Source organism: Otolemur garnettii, unplaced genomic scaffold, assembly GCF_000181295.1.
Source record: "Otolemur garnettii isolate 467f Iridium unplaced genomic scaffold, OtoGar3 scaffold00031, whole genome shotgun sequence".
Taxonomy (NCBI): Eukaryota; Metazoa; Chordata; class Mammalia; order Primates; family Galagidae; genus Otolemur; species Otolemur garnettii.
The window spans coordinates 6,978,931-6,995,544 of record NW_003852426.1 but is presented as its reverse complement, the minus strand read 5'-3'; the positions used below and the strand labels follow the sequence as shown (position 1 = coordinate 6,995,544).

The 16,614-nt window shown below is 43.5% G+C and overlaps 1 protein-coding gene across 2 annotated transcripts in view; it reads right to left on the bottom strand.

Annotated features, from left to right (window-relative positions):
• BRPF3 (bromodomain and PHD finger containing 3) overlaps positions 1-16,614 on the bottom strand; it is a 40,285-nt gene that overhangs the window by 6,948 nt on the left and 16,723 nt on the right. For both annotated transcript variants that reach the window (XM_023512868.1, XM_012804870.2), the window contains 4 exons: positions 15,460-15,966; positions 12,106-12,199; positions 7,174-7,271; positions 2,569-2,666 (listed from right to left, as the gene is read on the bottom strand). In XM_023512868.1, the coding sequence (XP_023368636.1) occupies positions 2,569-2,666; positions 7,174-7,271; positions 12,106-12,199; positions 15,460-15,966 (797 nt within the window). The remainder of the gene's footprint in view (positions 1-2,568; positions 2,667-7,173; positions 7,272-12,105; positions 12,200-15,459; positions 15,967-16,614) is intronic.

The following is a 16,614-nucleotide window of genomic DNA, read 5'->3' as shown; positions in this document are numbered from 1 at the left end:
AAAAAAAAAAAAAAAAAACAAACAGCATGGCAATAAAGCTTATGATAACATATAATAAATGTGTATATACACTGTGATTACAATTGTAATATGTGAATAATAAATAGAGGAATGATACAAAATACTTGGAGTCAACATATTAGAATAGTAAGATTTTTTTCTCTGTTTTTCTAAAACTCTTATAGTGGTATATTAATTTTACAAAAACACAAGCAAAAACATTTGTTTAAGAGTCAAAAAAAGATTAGAAATCATTTATTTATAATAGATGCAAATACATACTGAAGTATGCATAGGAGAAAGATTAGGAGAACATACACCAAAATTAAAACAAAGGTTGTGTTCAGGTGGTGGCTGAATTTCTTTAATCATAAAAGAAAATGTATGGTTAAACAGATAACTGGGGCTCAGCACCTGTAGCTCAAGCAGCTAAGGTGCCAGCCCCATACACTGGAGCTGGTGGGTTTGAATCCAGCCCCAGCCCGCCAAACAACGACAACTACCATCAAAAAATAGGTGGGCGTTGTGGCGGGTGCCTGCAATCCCAGCTACTTGTGAGGCTGAGGCAAGAAAATAACTTAAGCCCAAGAATTTGAGGTTGCTGTGAGCTGTGATGCCACAGCACTCTACCCAGGGCTTTGGCTTTTTTTGTGTTGTGGGTTTAAAACACCCCAAACCTGTACAGCTTAATCTCTTCTTTGATAACTAAGCTGGGGGTCTTGCAGTTTCTCTGCTGGCAGGGCAGAGCTCTATGTGAAGGCAGCCCCAGGCCCAAGCTCTTCAGCTACTAGATCACAGTGTGGATTTTCCATACTTGCCACTGGCTAAGGAAAGAATAAGGTAGGTAATGTAGGTTCCAATGTGGCTCTGGCAAAATTTATAACCTCTTTCTTTGAGTTATAGCTTCCCTATAGAATCAGAATCCCTATCCTCTTTATCTTAAGAGTCTACTGTCAGATATGAAAGGACCAGGAGAAGCCCAGAGCCCTCCCTATGTGTATGTAAGAGCCCCTCGTCCATGAAAGAGACTGGCTACCCATCACCAGATAGACTTGGAAACTTACTGAGGAAGCAGTCTTCTCTAGAGATAGTCCTGTCCCTTTTTAAAAAGGAACCTTTTTAACCAGGAGAAAGTGTCATGACAAAAAAAGAAAAAGGAAACTTTCTAAAAAATATTCATGCCTTGCTCCAGCCTCAGAGAGTCTGATTTGGTGGTGCTGGGGTGGGAACTCTGCATTGTTTTAAAAATTGCCCCTGATAATTGACAAAGCCTGAAGATACCACTGACATATTAGTGGTATCTTCCAGGATCAGGAGGCCATTACCTCCCCAACTGAGAAAGAGTTCTAAGAAAAGCTAGGTCACTACAAAAGCTTTGAGACAGATTATGTTATGGTCCATTATTTCACTTTCAAGAAACACATCCTTCAACAGCATTCTTCTTGATTTGCCTGTGCAAGTTTCACCTTGCTCAGCTTATCAATGTTGCCAAGAAGGCATCATTTGTTTCCATTCACACAGATTTTACATTTCATAATTTTTATGTATCTCAAAACTTTCATAATGACCCACAAAACAATCAAGGTGGTAAAACTATTGCTACTATGGAAGAAATGAAAATTTCAGCTACTGCTAATGGGAGTATAAACTGAACTAGCTTTCCAGACACTTGTGTCAGAATTTTGTATAGATTTTGTCCCAAGAAGGCATTCCTAAGAATTCACTGCAAAGAAATAATCATGGATATGCATAAAGGTAATGCTACAATGGTGTTTATTGCCAACTGTTTATCATAGTGAAAAATTCAAAACAATCTAAATGACCAACTAGGGAATGGTTAAAATATAGGACATGCATACAACTGAAGACAATACAGTCATTAAAAGTGATGTTGATGAAGAATGTTTAATGGCATAAGACACTCGCGTTCATGGTATACTGTTAAGTGAAAGGGAGGTTAAAAATAGTATGTTCTTATATATATATACATATTCACGAATCTTAAAAAAAGGTTGAGTAGATATACACCAAGGTATTCCTGAATAGACAGGACTGTGGATGATTTTGAACTCAGTGGCTCAGAACACAGGCTTTGACATCACACATTTTGAGCCCTGGGCTCAGAGTCCAACCCTGTTACTTATTAGCTGGATGACCATGGGTAACAATCCTCAGTTTTCTTCCCTACAAAATGGAGTGACCATACCTTCCTCAGTATTTTAAAGACTCAGCATGACAAATGTTTAAAAAACATATAAGCATTATTATCTAAAATAGGCACATATTACTTTATGCATAAGCAAATAATATATGCTACTAATGCCCTAAGAACGCTACTTTTAGTCAGCATACTTTTAGCCTATTTTAAGCACTTCAAGCTGGGATCTTGCTGGTTTGTCCCACTCAGGCTGGGGTGAAACCCTCCCTCCCTTCTGCAGCTAAAGGTACTGTGACTCCCACCGGATTCTGCTGGCTTGATCCAATCAGATAAGCCCCCAAGGCAAGGCAGGGGCCAGAACAGCCCAGGTTAGGGTATAGGTAGGAGGGTGGTGTCTGGGGCAGACTCACCAAGGCAGGGTAGGAAGGGTAGCCTCGGCACTTGGCCCACACCAGCTCCAGGGGCTCCAGGTCTCCGCGATCTTCAAAGGGCATCAGGAGGCTTCTGCCTGGGGGTGGGGGAGGGGAGGAGACAGTGCCCAAAGGGGACTTGGAATGATGCCCAGAAGGCCTACCTATGGCTTCCAATTGACTGGGGCAGCCCAAAAATGAGTCAGCAACATCCCCTCCACCCTTCCTTTTCCCTGCCCTTTCCTTAGAAGTTCTTAGACAGGATCAGGGGTCAGCAAACTAATTCTGTAAGGGGCCAAATAGTAAACATTTTACGTCTTGTGAGCTACATGGTATCTGTTGCAAATATTCAATTCTGCCATTGTAGCATGAAAGTAGCTAATCTATAAGTGAATGACCATGGTTGTGTCCCAATAAAACTTTATTTTTAGACACTGAAATTTCAACTTCATATTTTCATACATTATAGAATATAATTCTTTTGACTTTCTTTTCAATCATTTAAAAATGTATAAACCATTCTTGGCTCAGGGGCCATTCAAAAATAGGCAGTAAGCCATAGTTTACTGACCTCTGAACTAGAATCCTAAGATGGCTTTCCCTGGAAAAATGTAACTTCTCCATCCCCAGTGCCTCAGGTAGAAGGGCCATAAGTCAGCTCAGGCCAATGCCATATATTGCTCTCTGAGCCTCCTTGCATGGGGAGTTCTTATGATGGAGGCTTCATGTAAAAAGATCTTGGGAAGGACATCTGAGTAAAACCACTTGCTAAAGTTCTTTTTTGACAGGGTCACATCTGGCCATCCAGTTCACCTGGATGCAATGAACTCAGCAGAGCCAAGCAGGTCTGCCAAGTTCTTCACTTGACTACTTCTATCAGAACCTTATACATGGACTGGGTGTCCCCAGGCCGGCACATCTCTTCATCTTACTTTGTTCTGTACCCAATGCACTAGCACATGGGTGCTTCACAGATGCTTTTGAACACACACAGAAACCTCTTGCCCTCCTCACATCTATAAACTGTAAGGGGGAGGTAACCATACTCAACCAAGGAAAAAAGTACAAATTTAATAAAGTGAAAATTATATTTCCAAGGAAACATTACCAATGTCACTTATAGTTTTTAAGACATGTACTAAAATAATAGGTACTTTTTGAGGTACTTATTGAGGGAATAGTAATAACTATAAAAAGATAAACTCCGATACTAAAGCAGTAGGCTGAGTGGAAATCGGTACAATCATACTCTGCTGATGTAACTGTAGATCAGTCCAATCCTTTTGGAATGTAATTTGGCAAGATGTCTCACGAGCCATTATAAAAATGTATGAACCACCTGCTCTAGTAAATTCCTTCCTTGGAAATTTATTCTTCTATAACATTGGGTACAGAAGAAAACTAACTACGAATATGAATAAAAGAATTTTGAACAAAAACATGGGTGCACTATAGTATGTATAATATTAAAAGTTGGAAACAGCCCAAATGTATAAGAGAATGGTTAAGTAAATTATAATTTAGGTACATTGTTCCAATAATAAGAGACATATAAAGATTATGTATCAACATGAAAAAAAATGTAACACTGAAAAAAATAGAACGCAAAAGTACATGTGCTTTGGATTAGCATTGTGTTAACAATGTGCCTAAAATAAACAGAAGGCAACACAGAGAAATGAAGACAATTGTGTTACGATGATGGAACTATGGGAGATTAATTTCCTTTTTAAATTTCCTATAATTTTAGCAAGTATGTAGTTTTCAAAGTAGTAATAAAATGCCATCACTAGAAACACAAAAAGTGCCAATATACACCTATGCTAGATGCTATACAAATTCACCTAGACACAAGCCCTGGCATCTAGGGGTTGACAGTCACAGAAAGTAATGAAACACACAGGCATGCATTCATCAACACACATACAGGAAAGAAACTGATGCTAAGGGAAAATAAAGCAGTTGGGAAAAGAAGCCCTGGAGCCTGTGTGTGTTAGATGGAAATTTCAAAGATAGGCCATCCAGAGAATGCACACCCCACTACTACAGGGCTGGACAGGCCTGTAAGCCCAGAAAACAACCTGCTCTGTACCTGCTCCATCAGAGCATCATCCCTCACAGCCTCTTGTGTTGGCCCTGCACTGCCCTTTATTCTCTTAGTCCAAGGAGATAAGGCCCACACAACTACAGGATTATGTGTGAAATTCAGTGATAAAGGTCATCATCACTGAAAAGTGAGCAGAGACAGACAATGTCCATCAAAATTACAAATGCACACTTCCCTTCAATTCAGCAATCCCACTTCTATAGATATGCTCTCCATGGATATGAAATGATCTATGCGCAAGGTTGCTCACTGCAACACTGATTATGATAACAAATAAGTGAAAACAATCTAATTATCCACCTTTTGAGAGCTAGCTAAGCCAATGATGGCCCTCCTATACAATGGCACACTGGGTAGCCAGTAAAAAGCACAGTAAGATCTTCAAGATAAATTATTAACTGAAGAAAAGAATTACTGCAGGGGCATCTAACCTGTGGCCCTCAGGCTGCATGCCAATATTGTGAGGATTTTTTTGCTTATCTGTAGTGTTGGATACCATGAAACATATGCATGAACTTTGTCTTTGCCAATCAGCTTTAATTAGTGTTTGTGCACTTTTTTCTTTTTGTAGAAACAGAATCTCACTTTATCACCCTCGGTAGAGTGCCCTAGCGTCACAGCTCACAGCAACCTCCAACTCCTGGGCTTAGGCAATTCTTGCCTCAGCCTCCCAAGTAGCTGGCTACAGGAACCTGCCACAACACCCGGCTATTTTTTTGTTGAAGTTTGGCTGGGGCCGGGTTTGAACCCACCACCCTTGGTATATGGGGCCAGCACCCTACCGACTGAGCCACAGGTGCCAGCCCATGCCCAACTATTTTTAAAGACAGGGGTCTTACTCTTGCTTAGGCTGGTCTCAAACTCCTGAGCTTAGGCAATCCACCTGGCTCAGCCTCTGAAAGTGCTAAGATTACAAGTGTGAACCACAGCACCCAGTTACCAAGACAACTCTTATTCTTCTAAAGTGTGGCAGAGTTGGGCAAGTCCTGTGGCCCAGTAGGTAGGGTGCTGGCCCTATATACTGAGGGTGGTGGGTTCAAACCTGGCCCTGGCGAAATTGCAACAAAAACATAGCCAGGTGTTGTGGCGGATCCCTGTAGTCCCAGCTACTCGGGAGGCTGAGGCAAGAGAATCGCCCAAGCCGTGGAGTTGGAAGTTGCTATGAGCTGTGACACCACAACGCTCTACCAAGGGTGATAAAGTAAGACTCTGTCTCTACAATAAAATAAAATAAAATAAAGTGTGAAAGAGAAAAAAATGGTTGGACACCCATGGTTTGGAGCAGTAAATTTTAATCGGTGTGCCACCACGAGAGGATCTTAGGTGTGCCATGAAAATTTTTAAAGATCATTAATTAGGCCAGTTGCAGTAGCTTACCCTACAATTCTAGCATTCAGGGAGGCCAAGGTGGATAGATTGCTTTGAGGTCACGTGTTGGAGATCAGCCTGAGCAAGAAAAAGACCCCATCTCTACTAAAAATAGAAAAACTAGCCAGGTGCTGTGGTGGGTGCCTGTAGTCCCAGCTACTCAGAAGGCCAAGGCAAGAGGACTGCTTGAGCCTAAGAGTTTGAGGTTGCTGTGAGCTACGACCTGGGGTGACAAAGTGAGACTCTGTCTCAAAAAAAAAACAAACAAAAAGATCATTTATTAGATTATTTTTGAAAGAAGTTCAAAACATAGCAAGTATATTCATTTTTTTACTCTCTCTTGTTTTCTTTTTAGAGACAGAGTCTCACTTTGTTGCCCTCAGTAGAGTGCCATGGCGTTGCAGTTCACAGCAACCTCCAGCTCTTGGGCTTAGGCAATTCTCTTGCCTCAGCCTCCCCAGCAGCTGGGACCACAGGCGCCCGCCACAACACCACCTGGCTATTTTTTGTTGCAGTTTGGCCAGGGTGGGGTTTGAACCCACCACCCTCGGTATATGGGGCTGGTACCCTACTCACTGAGCCACAGGCGCAGCCCCCTTTATTCTCTTTTTTGATCAACATAATTTAAGTGTGCTGTGGAAGTTTAACTATAGGTTCAAGTGTGCTGTGAGATTAAAAAGGTTGAAAAACACTAGTTGAGAGGAACACTCTTTTAAATATAGATGCAAATTTTGGCTTGTGTGTGTGCATATATATATATGAAATCCATATATATATATATATATATATATATGGATTACATCTGGAAAGATCAAATGAAACTGCTAACAGTGGATGTTCCAAGGAGGGGAGAAGAGCTTTCATTACATACCCTTTTGTACTTTCTTCATTTTTGTTACCATGGGCATGTGTTACCTATTTAAATATAAGATGATTTAAAAAAAAAAAAAGAGTGTGAATAATCTGGGAGCAAGGGCCATCTTGCTGCCCAGGGCCTGAGGGTTTAGGGGAGCTCAGGGACTGGCTGCCAGGTTCTAAGCCCCAATAGTGCAGTAGCCTCTGAAGAGCTGACTCTTCCTCAGAAAATCTTGCCCCCCACTCCCAGCTCTGCCTGAATGCTTTCTTCTCACCTGAGCCATTGTAGTCAGAATCTCCATTCACACCTTCCAGGAAGGGCACTCGAGACAGGGCTGGTTTCCCACGGCTGCGTTTGGGGGGTGTCAGACCACTGCATACAGAGCAGGTAGAGGGGGTGAAATGAGCAACTTGAATGACACATGTCCACTCCTCCCTCCCATCTCTGATAGGAGTGGAGTTATAAAAACCCTCTGGAAGAATGGTTTCTCACCTTTCTCTAAACACTCACACTAACTCATAACACTGAACCTGTACAGAGATGCCTATAATTCTTTATTCTGTGGTTCACATTGCTTCTTCTTTATAAACCAATTTATATTTGACATAAAAAAATTGCCTCTTTCCTAAATTTTCAATAATGGACACGTCCTTAATTAGAGAAGACATTTTTAACTTGGAAAAAAAATCTACTTCTCACAAATGGTTTATGTATGAAGTTTTTTTTAGAGGGAAATGAATTTTGGTTTTTTTTTTAACTAAAAAGTAGACCAATTTTTTAAAACATGGCTACTAAAGAGATAAAATATATATATTAGACAAGGTGGTGCCTGTGACTCAGTGGGTAGAGCGCCAGTCCCATATACTGAGAGTGGTAGGTTCAAACCCAGCCCCGGCTAGCTAAAACAGCAATGAGAATTGCAACCAAAAAAAGCCAAGTGTCGTGGCAGGTGGCTGTAGTCCCAGCTACTCAGGAAGCTGAGGCAAGAGAACCACTTCAGCCCAAGAGTTGGAGGTTGCTGTGAGCTGTGACAGAACAACACTCTACCAAGGGCAACAAAATGAGATTCTGTCTCAAAAAAAAAAAAAAAGAAAGAAAAACACACACACACACACACACACACACACATACATACACATATATTAGACAAAGACTAGAAAGTAAAAAGCAGGCTTGGCGCCTGTGGTCCCAGCTACTTGGGAGGCTAGGGCAAGAGAATCACTTAAGTCCAAGAGTTGGACGTTGCAGTGAGCTATTACACCATAGCACTCTACTGAGGGACTGTCTCAAAAAAAAAAAATATATATATATATATACACACACACACACACACACACACACACATATTAGACAAAGACTAGAAAGTAAAAAGCAGGTGCAGCGCCTGTGGCTCAAGTGGCTAAGTTGGCGCTGAGTTGGCAGGTTCAAATCCAACCTGAGCCCACCAAACAACGACGGCTGCAACCAAAAAAAAAGCTTGGCATTGTGGTGGGCACTTGTAGTCCCAGCTACTTGGGAGGCAGAGGCAGGAAAATCACTTGAGCCCAGGAGTTGAAGGTTGGGTGACCTACCCATGGCAACAGCTTGAGGCTGTCTTAAAAAAAAAAAAAGGCGGCTCGGCGCCCGTGGCTCAGGCGGCTAGGGCGCCAGCCACATACACCTAAGGTGGCGGGTTCGAATCCCCAGCCCGGCCCACCAAACAACAATGATGGCTGCAACCAAAAAAAAAGCTTGGCATTGGTAGTGGGCACCTGTGGTTCCAGCTACTTGGGAGGCTGAGGCAGGAGACTTGCTTGAGCCAAGGAGTTGGAGGTTGCTGTGAGTGTGATGCCATGGCACTCTACCCAGGGGGATAGCTTGAGGCCCCGTCTCAAAAAAAAAAAGAAAGTAAAAAGCAAAAATGAGAATAACACAGTAGAGGCCCCGCCCAGGCATCAGCCTTTTTAAAAAGCTCCCCATGTAATTCTAATGTACAATCACAATTGTGAGCCTTTGGGCAAAAAAATATGGCTAGGGCTATTTTCTATCCCAACTTTTAAATATAATACCACTATGTACTTTTTTTCTAACTAAAAAAGTACTTAAAAGTTAACAATCTTGGGTAGTGCCTGTGGCTCAGTAAGTAGGGCGCCAGCCCCATATACCGAGGGTGGTGGGTTCAAACCTGGCCCCAGACAAAATGCAACTAAATAAATAAATAAAAATAAACTTAAAAAAGAAAGATAACAACCTGCAGAAAAGTAGGAATGCTTAAGAAACTCCTGTTGGGGTTTGGCACCCATAGTCCAGTGGTTAGGGCACCAGCCATATACACTGGGGCTGGTGGGTTCCAACCTGGCCCAGGACTGCTAAACAACAATGACAATTGCAACAAAAAATATAGCCAGGTGTTGTGGCAGGAGCCTGTAGACCCAGCTACTCAGGAGGCTGAGGCAAGAGAATCAACTAAGCCCAGGAGGTGGAGGTTGCTGTGAGCTGTGATGCCACAGCACCCTAACGAGGGCAACATAGTAAGACTCTGTCTCAAAAGAAAAAAGAAACTCCTGGTGGGATAAGAAGCAACCACAGGTAGGATCAGTTGGAGAGTAGGGCACTACTGTTTTACTCAGTCAGAACTAACTTTATCATGACCTTACACTAAGAAAACTTTGCTTAACTGAAACCCAATGAATCACAATCCTTCAGTAACCAGTAGATAAGTTGGGTATTTTTTCTTGCTAGTCAAAATTAGGGATGTTTGGAAAAAAACAAAAATATCCAGTTCACATTTAGGATTCAGTTCCCACTCACCCAATAAAAATCTGTCAATAGGGTCTTGAGGCCTTATACATATGTAAAGTGCCAGTAATTTTGTTAGGAAAGCCTCTCAAAGTTCACAATCATGAGTCTGGGGAGACATGGTCAAATTCAACAGAACAGAACACAGCAAAGTGGTTAAGAGATTAAATCCTGGAGCCAGACTATCTGGGTTCAAAACCTAGCTCTTTTTATTAGTTCTATGACCTTGAACAAGTTATTCAACCTCTCTGAGCCTTGTGTTCCCCATGTGTTTTTATGAGGATTAATGAATGAATAATCATAATATATTCAAAACAGCATATACTACACACTCAGTAAATGGCAACTGGTGATTATTATTACATGAAGGGAAGTAAATTTTAATGTCTTAAAGTATTACAAACTACTAAAGTTGCACTGGAATGATAAGCTCTGACAAACATGAACTGAATAAAATAGGATACAACCCCAAAACTAGGTCTGTGCTTTTCTGATGCATAGAAAAAAGTACAACTGACTCAATCACAGCCTACATTTCAGCCCCCTCTCCAAGTTACCCTGGCCTAAGCTAACAACTTAATCTATAATTATCTTGTTTACTGGTTTAATATCTCTCTCCCCTTCTAGAAGATAAGCTCCATGACACATCAGTGCTCAGAACAGTGCCTGATATATAGTAGGTATCCAATTATCAATAGAAGAATGAGTGACCTACAGAAATGGTACAGCCTCAATCAGTTCAGAAAACCATCAGAAAAGATAAACCAAGGGGCAGGTAAGGAAGAGGGGATGGGGGAAGGGTCAGTTCTTTCTACGTTATTTCTAATTCTGGAATCATATGATTCCAGTCTGATAAATAAGATCTCCCTTTATGTACTTACTACCACAGGAGCGGGGGAGAAAGAAAGAAAAAGGAAAAAAACTTTGCAGTTAGGACCCCCGAATTGCCCATTTTAAACCTTGAAATTCCACTGAGAATCACTGAGTTAAAGTGGAAATGCCTTCTACGGGCATTGTTCCTACATTGAGCAGGAAAAGAAATCAATGGCATTGGACTGGAGTTCTGCAGAAAGGCAAACCAAAGCCTGGCTAGCTTGCATTTTGTGGCTGATAGGTGGGAAGAGCACCCTTCGTAGAGAAAGGACCAACATACTTTCCACCTTTAGTTAAGGACTAGACAAGCCAAAGGGACAGTCTCATGACTCCACTCCTACCCCAACCCCAATGAACTGGGCTTCCACACACCTTATCTGCAAAGGGAATCAGGAACTCCAACCTGGGAGTGAGAGTTTGAAATCTGTCTCTTCCTATGGCTGGTAACTGTGTGTATGATCTATGGCCCCTGTATCTCTGGAGACTACAAGAGAGAGGGGGAAAGCTAGGGCAATTTTGAGGTTTGGTGGAAACATCTCAAAGAAATCAGTTGAAGGCTGAGGGGTGGTTGGAGGGAACTCCAAAGCCTCACAAGGAGGTCAGCAGCCCAGGGAGAGTGAGTACCTAACAGAACACACACCTAACCTACCTTGGAAGTGCTTCAAACACAGATATGCAGTCTTTTGGCGCTGACGTGGGAACTTTCCTCCCCTACTCTGAATCTAGGATCCATTCAGCAGCCATGTGGTGGGGCCATGATATCAGCCTTCAGGACAAGCCCTTTTTTGTGTGTGGCACTAAGGGTTTCTCATTTCCAACAGTCACACTCTCCCTGGTGTCTTGTAGAACACAAAGCAGCGGCTAAATAAACTCCTGGATTTGGAAGAAACTTTGAGGTTCTGGTTTCAGAAATCCTCCCTTCAGGTAAAAGAAACACATGACTTGGGCGGTGCCTGTGGTTCAAAAGGGTAGGCGCCGGCCCCATATGCCAGAGGTGGTGGGTTCAAACCCAGCCCCGGCCAAAAAAAAAAAAGAAAGAAACACATGCCTTTTCAGCTCAAGGATAGTGGAAGAGCTGAGACCTTTGGATAAAAGCAATTCCAAATTTCCTACCTGTTCACACTACACCTCTAAAGAGGCCATTGCTATGATGCCCTAAAAGGCAAAGGGCAAAACCATGTCTGTAGCAAGCTGGATTACATAAGTGTGTGTGTGGGGGGGGGGAGCAGTGTGAGGGTGATAGGGGACATTGGCTCAAATGTTAATCTTACTGGGCAATAGGAGATTAAGTTCTCCCCACCCGTAGAGCCCAAATTTAGCCCCACAAACCCCATAAGCATCAGCATCACTCCTCCTCTCTTAGATCAGACCTGAGAATGAAGGGTCACTCCATTTCCCAGGAGCTCTCAGAGTTACAGACTGAAGGCCTCAGGAAACAGCAGGGGTGAGGTTAGAAACTGAGATAAGCAGAAAGAGGTTCAATTCATAACTGAATGGAGAATAAAAGGAGAGGAGGCAGAGGTGCTGACAAAGCTCTGGGGATAAGTGTTCTTACCTGCAAGCTTCAAATGCCAGTCCACCACTGAGACCCAAACTACACTCGGAGTCAGACCCACTTTCGGTGTGTTTTCCAAAGCCGTTGGTCATGCCTGCCAAGGATACACAGAGTGAGGCTGAGCACAGAAGCCCCCTTTCCCCTGACACATGCTGCAGCATGAGGCAGCTGCCTCAAGGGGAGCTCAGTGTGGAGTGGAGAGGATGGCTGTTCCTTCTCCTATGAGAAATGGGTCTCGAGTGGTAAAGAAAACCTGATAAAGACAAAAGTTTAGGGGGAAATACTGTTGGCTGAGGCAAAAAGCAGACACTGTATTTTCCTTCCCATCCTTCTGCTTTTACTAAGGAAAACAGCAAACACAGCTTACTCTGCCACTGTCATCTGGCTACAACAGGATATACTATGACTTCCCCACCCTGGCTGGCTCCCAAGTCCCTGGATCTGCTTCTAATTTCAAACTTCATTTAACAGGGAGTCTTCTCTGCCTCTTGAGGAGCCCACCAACCTCGCCTCTTCAGATAAATACTTACACACCCTATCCATCGCATGCTGGCAACAGCTAGCTTCAATCTTTGGGGACAGTGTCAGGACAGGCTGGAGAAGGATAAGGACTCTTTGCGAATCACACCCTGAGATAACTAGTAGGGCTAGTCAGAGGTGAGGATTGGGGGGGGGGTTACTTTTCAGCAGAACTAATGCAGTCCAGGCTTCCTGGAATGAGGAGTCAGAATCCTGGGGAAAAGGTTCATTTTCTTCTTCTTTGAGGTTGCTTGGCCTCTCTTATGTGAAGATAATGCCTTCTCTCTCTCTCTTTTTGTTTTTTATAGAGATGGGTCTCAAATCTGTCACTCAGGATGAAGTGGCATGATCATAGCTCGCTGTGGCCTTGAACTCCTGGGCTGTGGAGATTATCTCACCTCAGCCTCTCTGGTAGCTAGGACTATAGTTGTACACCACCATAGCTGGCTAAATTTTTAATTTTTTGTAGAGATGAGATCTATTTTGCCCAACCTGGGCAAAACTTAAAACTCCTGGCCTCAAGAGATCCCCCTGCTTCAGCCTCCCAAAATGGTAAAATTACAACAGACATGAGCCACCACACTTTTCTTACTTATAGAGGATATTATTCAGTATGAATGAGAGAGATCAGTTTATAGCAAAGAGTCCTTCAGAGACAAATGAAGACTGGCCATCCCAGGGACATGATTTTGCTGTGAAGGTTTCCACTCTCCTATCAATCCAATTTCTAATCACACTCCAGAGTCCTATAACTCTGACAGCTGAGCCAAAAGAGGTGTAGAGATGGGCCAGGCACCTGATTTGAAAGCTGTATAGACACCCTGGCCAGAACTCTGAGGCAAGTCACAGCTATAAAAGCAGGTATCTGAGCCGAGATATCTATATTCTGAAATGCCTTTACTTCCATCATGATCTCAATTTAAATCACCAAAGTCAGCTCTGCCTCAGGTAGTAGTCCTCACCTATTACAGATCAAAACCTGTTTCTGTGAGATTCAACTAGGGCTGTGTATAAGTAAGTATTCCTGGATGCCAGGCACCTGAGATGGTAGGGAAGGACCAGATTCTAGCAGTATCACCAATTAGCTGGCCTTCCAGGGTTAGATGAGCTTGAGGTCCAGAGCTATTTCCCAGTAGGAGAATCTTTCACTTTTAGTGCAGTGTTTGGTGCTGTATGGCTGAGCCCAAAAGAGCTGAGGGGATGACAACAATAACTGCTACCATCTACTATTATATACCAAATGCATATTTTTAGAGCTCTACAAGGTAAATATCAGAAGGCTCATATTAAAAATAAGGAAATATGGGTGGCACCTGTGGCTCAGGAAGTAGGGCGCCGGTCCCATATATTGAGGGTGGTGGGTTCAAACCCGGCCCAGCCAAAACTGCAAAAAATAAATACAAGCTGGTAAGACGTCTGGGGATTTGCATTCAGGGATACCTAACTCCAGGCCTCAAGCGTTAGCTGCTATATACCAACCTATTGTCCAAACATAAGAAAGCCTAGACCAGACAGGATGGGAAGGTATTGTTGAAACAAAATGTTAGGCAGCAAGAGAGAAAAGCAGAAAAGAGTATTGGCCATATAGTCTAAAGCCACCACATGAAAGGACATGACAAACACAAAGAGCAAAAGCCAAGAGCAGCCCCTTCCTGCCAAGCAAGCCAGTCTTCCCTATCCCACTGAGACCTAACAACTGTCTGGCATTCAAGGCCCTCCACATCCATGCCCACCTCACCATATAGTCTTGGTTCCAGATGCTCTCCAAATTGTCCCTCACAGACTCTATCCTCCTTGTTCCCACATACCCAGGCATGAGCCCTTCACCCTATCTATTCCTTTCCACTCAGCCCTGATCCCTTGGGGTCAGCTGAGGTACCACCTCCTCAGAAAGCTTCCAACTCCCTCAGTTCGAAGTCCCCAATACCTCTAGTAGTGCTACCTTTCACCCAACATACAGCCATATACTATTCAGCACTGTGATTTCTCTGTACCTTGAGAGACTACTTCACTTCCCCATTGGAATGTGAACATTTCCAAAGCTGGAACTGAGTCTGATTTATTTTATTATCCTCCTCCCCTCTAATAACCAACTCATGGTAAACATGTATTAAGAACTCTTCAGTGATAGGGCCCCCATTACCTATCTCTGGGACCTCATCTCTTACCACCCCATCTCCACCCCCATTTGCTACAGCCACACTTATTCCCTCACTGATCCTCAGACACTCAGGCATGTTCCCACCTCCAGAGCCTGTGCTCCTACCTGTGTATCTTTTTAGGATAGATACACAAATAGTATATGCCTTCGACTCCTTTAGGTCTTAACTCAAATGTCACCCCCCAGGGAAGACCTCCTAGCTACCTTCTTCAATATCACCCCAACATTCCCTATCCCCTTTCCCTGCTGAGTCTTTCTCCAAAGCTTCTAGTACAATATACAATTTACTTATTTGCTTTGAGTCTGTGTATTTCCCAATAAGGAGAATTTTGATTGTCTTGTTCATTGATTTCCACACACCCTCTCCCCCAGTGCTTAGAACAGTGGCTGATATAAATATTTAACAAATAAACTGAAACGAAGGTAGGAATCATTTTACCTTATACAACTTTGCATCCCCCTCAGGGCCAAAGACAGCCTCAGACACAATCTGGCCCTCTAAAAATACTTGCTTAAAGCCTGTTTCCCCAGGCTACTACTCATGTGACGGGCCCAGCGGTGAGCTATGGAGTCCTCAATGCTACTATTGGCATCTACAGAGGGAAGGTGCTGGCTGGCAAAGCAAAGCAGGAAAGCAGGTGAGAAGTAGCGAGAGAAGTCACAGGCAGTGTCACCTGTCTCTTCCTCCTGCTGGGGCGACCTCTCCCCTTCACTCTCACTACAGCTCCTGCTCCTTGGCCGCTTCCGAGAGTGGCGCTCATCCTCGATGCTGGCTGGAGAGGCAGGAGAGCCTGTCAAACCATGGTCCTCGCCATTCTCCAAGGACCTGTCTGGACTCCTCTGTGGCTTAACCCCATTCTTGGCCTTCTTGAAGAGGACTGATGTGCGGCGCCCCACACCACTAAGTGGAGCACCAGCAGGGGTGTCGGGGGCTGTGAGGGACAGTCTATTAATGCCATTGTCACCAAGCAGGCGTTGTAAGGGCTCACTCCCTAGCTGCAGAGGAGATTTTTCCAAGAGCTCATCTTCTTCCACTTTTCTAGGCTTTAGTAATTGGCTTGGAGGTTTGCTATCATTGATGGGTTTCAGAGTGGGGGGATCCGGGGGGGTTTCTTGCTCAGATAAGGAAGGTGCAGGCCCAGTGGGCTCCAGGGTAGGTGGGGGAGGCAGTTTGGAGTCATCTGTTAGAAAAAAAGAGAATCTGCTTAAACATTTTAGAAAAAGTCTGCCTCTACAAGTTATACACTGACACAGATAACCAATGACCAAAAAGCATGGGCTATTATAAGGCTTGAGATGCATCCCAGGTAAAAAGGAAGAGGGAATAAGTTTTATCTGTACTAGTAGTTCACAACCGTGGCTATGTATGGGAATCACCTAAGAAGTTTCTTAAAAATTCTAGTGCCTCCTCCAAAAATCAAAAAACAAAACAAAACAAAACAAAAAAGGCCAGGCACGGTGGCTCATGCCTGTAATCCTAGCACTCAGGTGGATTGTCCGAGCTCTCACAAATTCAAGACCAGCCTGAGCCAGAGTGAGACCTCGTCTCTAAAAATAGCCGAGCCTTGAGGTAGCACCTATGGCTCAGTGGGTAGGGCACTGGCACCATATACCGAGGGTGGTAGGCTCTAACCTGGCCCTGGCCAAACTGCAACAGAAAAATAATAGCAGGGTGTTGTGGTGGGCACCTGTAGTCCCAGCTACTCAGGAGACTGAGGCAAGAGAATCGCCTATGCCCAGAAGTTGGAGGTTGCTGTGAGCAGTGTGACGCCATGGCACTCTACCAAGGGCAGTAAAGTGAGACTGTCTCTACAAAAAAAAAAAAAAAA